This window comes from Carassius gibelio, chromosome B20, assembly GCF_023724105.1.
Source record: "Carassius gibelio isolate Cgi1373 ecotype wild population from Czech Republic chromosome B20, carGib1.2-hapl.c, whole genome shotgun sequence".
Lineage (NCBI taxonomy): Eukaryota > Metazoa > Chordata > Actinopteri > Cypriniformes > Cyprinidae > Carassius > Carassius gibelio.
The window spans coordinates 27,887,078-27,896,289 of NC_068415.1; the positions used below are offsets into that span (position 1 = coordinate 27,887,078).

At 38.3% G+C, this 9,212-nt stretch overlaps 1 protein-coding gene across 1 annotated transcript; it reads right to left on the reverse strand.

The window, feature by feature from the left end:
* Positions 1-319: 319 nt before the first annotated feature.
* On the reverse strand, positions 320-4,947 carry LOC127983555 (uncharacterized). Its single transcript, XM_052585743.1, has 4 exons — positions 4,816-4,947; positions 1,270-2,217; positions 1,098-1,167; positions 320-486 (listed from the first exon to the last, which is right to left on the reverse strand). The coding sequence occupies exons 1-4, from the start codon at positions 4,945-4,947 to the stop codon at positions 320-322; spliced, it is 1,317 nt and encodes a 438-aa protein (XP_052441703.1).
* Between the last annotated feature and the right edge of the window lie 4,265 nt (positions 4,948-9,212).

Below are 9,212 nucleotides of genomic sequence, written 5' to 3' on the forward strand. Positions count from 1 at the left end.
CCCTGTCCAAATGTCAAAATAAAATCCTAAATCTAGATGCATTTACTAGATACGTAAAATTAGATAAGATATAACGTCTTGTTTTCCAAGGGAATTACTCCAAATTAAGTTTTTTTTTTTTTTTTGAGACTGGAAACAAGACAAAAACACTACGTAAGAAAAGCGTTTTGCAGTGTGTGAAACCAGGTCCATATTGTTATTCCCAGTAGTCAGCTGTACAAAACATTTATAAAAAAAAATGAAGTCCTTAACAAATACTGTCAAGACAAAGGTTAGTGACAATTGAGTCTAAAACATATATTTCAAATATGCCTATGACTTACTTCTGAACAAACTCAAGGGTGCATGCTGCCTCTTCCTGGTACTGTAAATTGAAGTTATAGAAGGAGGCAAACAGCGCTGCCAGTCCAGTGATGAAGTTGGGCTGTGCTCCTTCACACACAACTTGACCCTCCAAACTCAACATCCAGCGTTGGTTGCTCAGAGCTTGACATTTAATAAAAATAAAAATCAGAACGAAAAAGTAATAATACTATTGTGGGTTCCAATTTGGTTCTATGTAGTTGTCTATTCATAATTCTACATAACTGTTAAAAGTACTCTGTTCACAGGATACACCATTTCATTCTGCCTTAATACTGCTTTTGGGTAGGGTTCATCAATACAGTAATACTATAATTTAATTTATATGTGCAATTTCCTATTTAGAGGAATAGTTTTACCTGATTAAATGAAAGTAATATTAGGGTTAGTTAGCTGGACTTCACAACCACACAATTTTGCTGAACACAGTTGATTCTTCCATACATATGTTGCTATAAGTTCTTACATCAAGAATAATAAACTAGACAAGTTAAAATTGTCTTTTTTTTTTCTTAAACTTTTTTTTTTTTTTTTTGCAAAAACATTTCGGAAACAATATATTTTTTTAATTGTCTAGTAAATTCTTCTTCATGCAAAAAAGAAAAAAAAAGAAAAAGACACTTGGGAACAAAAAAATAAATAGAAGTTAAGTAAAACATTTTTTTGCAGTGGGGCAAGTAAATCATGACTTGCTCTTCACTTTATAAGGTTAAACGACTTTAATGTTAACATACCAAGAAATATAAGGCGTGGACTCTCTGGCAAATTAAGAGAATGCTGGACATCAGATGGAGTTGCAAATTCCTGAAACAAATTTTTAAAAAAAGACAGTACAACCATAATCAACAGACCAATCCATAAAAGAGATTATAGATAAATTAGATTGATTGAATAATCTCTACTTACATCTGCTTGAAGGAAAACCCCATCTAACTTCTCTTTGAAGTGTGCAAGGAGTAGTTGTATGACCATGGCATCCACATCATTTTCACCTCTGGAGAGAATGCTTCGAATGTCATCATTGGTTGGTTTGCTTTTGAAAAATTCAATTATGATTTGTCCACACTCCTGAATAGACAATTCCAAACATCTGAGCACTTTTTTGTCAGTAAGCTGTTCAAAATGTCCATATATATGCCTCTGTGTGAAAAGATATGGCCATTTAATTTTGATATCTGCAATTGTAGGGGATGGGGTTGCATTGATCATGTGACGCTGAAGCCAATAGGTTTCCTCCATGAGCTTGCAAACGTCTCCTCTCTCTGCTCCAGAGATTCCTTCATGAAGATGCATCTCCTCCATCTTCTGACTTTTCATTTCAAGACTGTCATAAGTTTCCCTAGGTGGAAGATCCGGCTGCCATCTTGTACAACCATACGAGTCAGTGGAACTTCGTTTTCTAGTAGTTCCGGAGTCACTTCTTTGGATCCTATGATGACTTAGTGTATTTGTTCGATTCAGGTGCTCGATGCGTACTTTCAGCTGTGAAAGAACAGATTCATATCCACCCCCAACCTGCTTGTCACCCAACATGTCAGCAAAAGACTTTGGATACTGACTCACTATTTTGCGACTAACAGTAAGACACTGTGATCTGGTGGGGTTTTTGTCATGTTTTCTCATTTCATGAGCAAGGATTCTAATCATTTGTCTTCGATCAGAAGGAGAAGGTCTCTGTCCATTCTCAACAGCACTCTTTATACCGTCTGGCATTAAGTTCCAGGGAACTTGGAAATTTTCAGTCCATGAATGTGTGACACTGGCTGATGCTAAACTGCTTGATGTTGGCCTTGAGAAGCTTGATGGAGGTGAACCAAGAGTAGTGTTTGTTTCGGGGGGAACCGAGGGGAGAACCTAAGCAGGTGGCAGTACGACTGTGCAGTTCTGATGTTCTGTGTTTATATATATAAATAATCAGTTATTGTATCAAATTACATAATAAACAGTACTAGAATGCATTTTAACCCCTTACTAGTAACCCCCTTTTTTGGCATGGAGACCGAAATTACATACCCAAAATAAAAAGGTTTCTGCTCATGATTCTTTCTGACTAGATACATAATCAACCTTTGTTCACAAAGCTGACACTTTAAAGTTTACTGTTCAGGAATCAGAATCACTCAGACTGTTATGATAATAGAGATATATAAGCTCAAACATAAAAACAAAAATAAAAATATAAAAAACATATGTTTTAAATGTATTTTAAAAAATGTTGATGTAGGAAATGAGTTTGAAAACACAGTGTAGCTGAGGCCACAGGTCTTCCAAACCTTCATAAAAAATTTCATAATCGAATCTGTAAAACGGTGAATTTTATGAAATATTTTCTAAGGCCATGTCATGTGTGTTTTTAGAGAAGGCTAATCAGATTGATTTATGGCCCTTGTCATCTCTGTAAGATCTCACATGTAAACACTGATGTGTCTTTTATATGTGTGTTTGGCTGTGAAAACTGCCCGTTTCATGATTGTATTGTTCTCACCAAACGAGTCTTTCACACCTCCGCCAGGTATGACACATTATCCGCATTATTCTTTTATCATTATTCTTTTGTTTTTATTCCACCTTTATTAGCCTTGATTGTGGTTTTTCAGGCTTTACAAAGACACAAAGCAGCGATCTCACTTCAGTCTCTCTTTGCATTTAGCCCTTATTTATCAAAAGTCTTACTATAAAAATACAACAAAACATTTTCTTACGACCTTACGTGAATTATTGAGACAAAAATGCATTATGAAGAAGAAAAACACCTGCTATTAGTAGCATTGGTGCTAACGTTAGCATCAAGCTACATCTGACAATTTATGAAATTATTAGTACACTTTTACTAAAAACTCACTTTAAACCCCGATCGAGTGTTTATAATAACTTCCTTTAGCGATCAGGGGTGGAATTTGGTCGTTTACTGTTGTAAAAATATGTTATTTGTAGCCTTTTTCATCGCTGCACAAGTTAGCATTTCCGATGTACATTTTCGATTTTTTTTATAAAAACGCCCCAGATCTCAATAAATTCTCATACCAAGCTTTACTATCGTAATCGCGGGTTTATTGTTCGGATATTTTGTGTGTACAGAGGTGTTTCAGTGTTGTTTTGGCCAGATAACTACCAGGAAGTGTGCAGGAAGCATGTGACACGATGGGGCGGTGTCCAGATATTACACTCTCAGATTGACATTTGGGAAGGCCCAATCGGAGTCTGAGACACACAGCACGAGCTGCCGGCACAGCAAACACATACACAGATCGCTGGGAGAGGCTGTTTATCATCTGATCGCGTAAATCCGTGGAAAATGAATAGAAATGACGATTCTGTCTGAAGAAATATGAAGTAAACATCAGTAAATATATCCATATATCTCCGCAGATATGCATCTTTGGTCTATAAATCCTTATTGACGCTGTTCAGTGAGTCTATGTGAACACAAATAAACCGCTTTTGACGTGACTGAATATGAGTGAGTGTTGAATTTCTATTCAAAATGTGGCATAATACGGATTTATTATTTTGCACTCCTGACATAAATCACTAAATATCTGTCACTGCAACAATGTTTTATCAAAATATTGGTCAAATATCGAAGCTAGAGTCTTTAAACTTTCAATTGATGCAGTTTGTCCAGATGAAGTAAGACAGTGATGTTTAATGTGCTGTGAAAGTGAAACAATAATAAACTGGGGCCGTCAGCGATGTTTGCACGTAAAGGGGTTTTAACAGATAAAAGGGATAGTTCACACAAAAAAATAAACATTCTGTCATTCATTTCTCACCCTCACGTCATTCTAAACCAGAAATACTTTTGTTTTACTTTGGTACATTAATGAAGATATTCCTGATAAAATCCAAGAGACTTCTGTCCCTTTATAGACAGTATACTCAACTTCCACTGTCAGTATAGTAATCTATATGACTCCAGTGGTTTATCTTTAATGTTAGAAGTGGTTTGTTTATTTACAAAATAATATTTACAAAATAATAATCTAAAATGTGTGTTCACACAACAATGTCTGCTCTCATGTCAACACAGCATGGCATGCATTATGGGGCTTTAGTGAACATGCCTTGGAGATTAATGTTGTAGAAAATAAAGATTTTTAGGGGGGGAAACAACACACTCATGTTGCTTCATAAAATAGACGTTACAACCCTGGTGTAACATCCATTAATCTAATATCTATGGAGTGACAAAAGTTCTTCAATTTCATCAAAAAGATCTTCATTTGTGTAGTGAAGATGAAAGATTGTCTTGCTTGTTTGGAATAACTTGAGAGTGAGTAATTAATGACAAGGTTTCCATTTTTGGGTGAATAAATCCTTTAAATTTCCATATACTATATTTGTGTGTGTTTTTTTTACATCAACCTTATCTTTACCTTGATTTTTCCATGACCTAAGAAGTTTTCTGCATTGGATAGGTCTTATAAACTCCAAAATGTCATCTTCTTTTACATAAACCAAATCATCCAAGCCTTCAACACCTTGGTCCATGAGCTTCTCAACAAGCTGGTTGGTTACATCTGGAGACAGGCTTGGCAACACCAACAGTACAGCATCTTTCAGGACTTCTTTCATTCCAGACATTATTCTAAAATTGGGAAGGAATGATGGAGAACAATTACTGACAAGCCACACAATGAATACTCAGGCAGAGGATAGTAATCCAGTAGACTGTCTTGATTTATGCATAGGTATGTACAATAATTAAATGAATGTTCCCAAACACAATTCCCTCATCATTCTTCTGCAAAACAACATGCATGTTTTTTTTATAAAGTGTTCCCTTTACGGTCACTTCATTACATGCTACTGTATTCCCTGGCTGAAAGTTAAGACCAGCAACAGATCCTTGAATGTCATCATTGTAGTCATTAACATGAAACTCTATTCCCCTCTCTGCCACAACATTTTCAGGGAAAGGGCTTCCAGCATGTAGGTAAGCCTGAAGAAGTTGATGTCTTTCTGCCAATGTAGCACTCAAATTCTTGAAGTTGTGCAATTTTCTCGCACACTGTTTAAAGTATGAGTGCTTACTTTCAAAGCGTAGTGTCCAGAGGCGAATAAGTGGACCAAAACGACCAGTGAGCTCAGGATAATGACACAGGTAGTGGTGCTTTGGCTTAAGGGGATGATTTGGAAAAACCACCTTTCGAGTCTCAATATGCTCCTCTATTAGCACTGATAAATATGCAATCTGACCAATATTAATGGAAGGAGCACAGATGAGCTCTGCTATCTGTCTGAGTTGAAGTACTAACTGCCATACCTCATTTTCAGTTGGACTGACAATCTTTTCCCCAACCAAAAGAGGTAAAAGCCGGAGAAAGCACCAATTCTGAACTGCATGTCCACTTAATTTCCCAGTACCAGGAGTCATCTCAACTGGTTTATCACGCGCATCATTCCCAAGATACTTAAACTGGTTAATACGATGATTTAGTTCAGTGTATGTGAACCGTTTCTCCTGATTCACAAGATGATCGATATACAAAGCAAGGTCAAATGACACAACACCTTCAAAAAGATCGTGTCCAAGACAGGGAGGCAATCCTGGCTGGCAAACGTGAAAATATTTCAGGTCATTAAAGGGAGAATTACATTTGACACCAATTGCAATTTCAGTTTGATCAGCATCCAAATCCTTAAGATTTTGCTCATACGACTCCACAGTTCTTGTTAATGCCTTTGTTAGGGGAGCTGAGTTAAATGTCTGGCGGTCAATTTCACAGTATCTGCAAAAGTTTTTACTTTTACTGAAATTCTCAACAAAGCCACCAATGTAATGTGATCCAAGGTTATCGCCAGCTATGGCACACAATGTACCTTTGTGCACCTTTCCATCCGCTAACTCAACACCATTTTCCTCCAGGTCTTTAAGGTCTTTTACCAGAGTTGCAAAGACCAAATCTTGTCCAAAAAATCTAAAATCTTGTTCCCTACACAGCAGAACTAGCTGCATAGGGTCAATGCCTGACCTACAGTGAGGCAACAGGTTTGCAAGTGTCATGTAAACGGCAAGAATTTTGTGCTTTTTCTTACCAGAACTAAGTGGATTGGCAACTTCAAAAGCATATTCATACAAGATTAAAGCTAATGAATCTTTATCAGTTTTGAACAGCATATTTTCATCAATCAGATCGTGAATTATTATGTTGTTCTATCACTGATTTACAGCAGAACAGTGCTTCTAAGCTTTTCTTTATAGGAATGTATTGAGCAAAGCTTTCCTTGACAGATTCATTTTGACCAAGACAGACTGGGACAGGATCCACAAACTTAAAATTGTCTTTATAAAAAGACTTTCTTCTCTTATCAGTGCTAAGTGTATTAATATTAGACCTCCGGAAAAGATCATCAGTTTGCAAGACATCCAAAACACTCTTTATATCATTTTCAGAAATACCAAGTGCAATCAATTTTTCCCCTAGCTTGAGTAGCAAATGAGACTGGCTAATATCATGGATGTCTTGCATCCCCTCAATTACCGACTGAATCACAGATGATGGGAGAATATGCTTTGCCTGTAACTTGAGATAAAACAGAGCCATGTTTTTCAAAAAAAGAGATTCATCTGCATTATCTGGCAAAAGTACATTCTCCAACTGCTCTATGCCATCACCACAATCAAACAATTCAGACTGTGGATGTGAGAGTTCAGCCATGTTAGATGCCTCACCATGCGGCATCTGTACTGAAACATTTGACTGCAGTATACTATGACGCAAACTTTCTGCTGAAGAGTTTCGATGTTTTCTGGATAAATGTGAAGTCAATGTAGACGCTACAGAAACTTGTTTATTGCATGTAAATGGACATGGCACTCTGGTGCCTTCTTTGATATGATTTTTCAAGTGTAAAACAAAGTTTTTCAAATCACTGCACTTTTCTTGACATGTTCCAATATCACACACTAAGGCATCAATTCCTAACTGCTCAACAGATGACTTTGAGGGCCTGTCTTTGTGATCCCTAAATATGTGAGCTTTGAAAGCAGTGAACTTTTTAAATGTTCTGGAGCAATCCGGAATACCACATTTGAAAACGGAATTTGGAACATGACTATGGATTTTCATGTGCTGGCAAAATGCTGACAACGATCCAAAAGTACAATCGCAGAACTGACACCATGGCATTTTTGCACGTGGACTAGACACTACTAAACCATTTACTTTAGAACTGGATTTTTCATCAGATTATTAAACCTGAAACGAAAAAAAAAGGAGATAATCTAAATGACATGGTAAATCACTCGGTGGAACGAGTGATTTTTATTTTCGCGATTTTTATTTTATATAACTTATATAAGCAGGTCATGCAAATGAAATGGTATGCTGGCTGTGTGAAATGTCGAAGTTAAGTTCACGTACTTGGTAAAGAAAGAGTGTTTTTTTCGCGTTAGAAAACCACGTTCGCAAAATCTAACTATTCGTGTAACTTAATGTAGAAAACCGAGCGTAATAAATAAATAAAAATAGATTGGCTTACCGTATCAGTCAGTTGAACAGTCTTCTCAAGCTCTAAAATCCACTTTTGCTCACAGATGCATGACCGAAGCTTCCTCCCGTCTTAATGAACTTCATGTGACGTTAACCGTTTCTGCTGCGTCACAGGCAATATTTGAAAGACGCACACAAAAGCTCACAAGAAACGAAGCTCACACGAAACAAAAAGCTTAATTACAAATTCACAAAAACTCACACAGTTGGCACATCAGTTGGCGTCACGTCTCATCTGAATTTGAGCGCGAATAAAATCAATCCCACAATGCAATGCATTTACAGTCTGATACTGTATTACGAATTTATCGGGAGGAAAACAGAAATGTGCTGTATATTTACAGCTGCTCTGTAAATTATACAGCCTTATACTGTATTATGGAAATACAGTACAATTCTGTAAGAAATTTGCTGTAAATTTACAGTAAAGGGTTACAGTGTAACTAACATAGTCGAAGAAGAAGAAGAAGTTTTTTCATCTTCTCTTTTCTATTTTACAAGTCTTGGCTGCATTTATCTCTCCCCTGACTTTTTCGCTTGATGGAAATTTGAGCCCTCAATAAAGTCTTCCAGGCAGCGCTGCATATTATACAAACTACTAATATACTAAATAATACATAAAAAATATGACTTCTGCCCTGAGACCAGAGAAGACAGCTGACTCCCATTTGTCCAACTATGTTGCCCTGAGAACAGAAAAGAGTTTCACCGTCCTGCCCTCAGAACCACTTCTGCCCTGAGACCAGGAGAGTTTCGCCGTCCTGCCCTCAGACCACTACTGCCCTGAGACCAGGAGGGATTCACCGTCCTGCCCTCAGACCACTTCTGCCCTGAGACCAGGAGGGATTCACCGTCCTGCCCTCAGAGACCACTTCTGCCCTGAGACCAGGAGGGATTCACCGTCCTGCCCTCAGACCACTTCTGCCCTGAGACCGGGAGGGATTCACCGTCCTGCCCTAAGACACCACTTCTGCCCTGAGACAAGGAGGGATTCACCGTCCTGCCCTCAGACCACTTCTGCCCTGAGACCAGGAGGGATTCACCGTCCTGCCCTCAGAGACCACTTCTGCCCTGAGACCAGTAGGGTTTCACCGTCCTGCCCTCAGACCACTTCTGCCCTGAGACCAGGAGGGATTCACCGTCCTGCCCTCAGAGACCACTTCTGCCCTGAGACCAGGAGGGATTCACCGTCCTGCCCTCAGACCACTACTGCCCTGAGACCAGGAGGGATTCACCGTCCTGCCCTCAGACCACTTCTGCCATGAGACCAGGAGGGATTCACCGTCCTGCCCTCAGAGACCACTTCTGCCCTGAGACCAGGAGGGATTCACCGTCCTGCCCTCAGACCACTTC

What these genes read in the sequence shown, in the direction of transcription:
- LOC127983555 (XM_052585743.1), bottom strand. Translation starts at nt 4,947, where the DNA reads ATGTCTGGAATGAAAGAAGTCCTGAAAGATGCTGTACTGTTGGTGTTG. An exon ending in GCTTGGATGATTTGGTTTAT is followed by an intron (nt 2,218 to 4,815) that starts GTAAAAGAAGAT and finishes CCACCTGCTTAG; the next exon opens with GTTCTCCCCTCGGTTCCCCC. An exon ending in GGGTTTTCCTTCAAGCAGAT is followed by an intron (nt 1,168 to 1,269) that starts GTAAGTAGAGAT and finishes AATTTGTTTCAG; the next exon opens with GAATTTGCAACTCCATCTGA.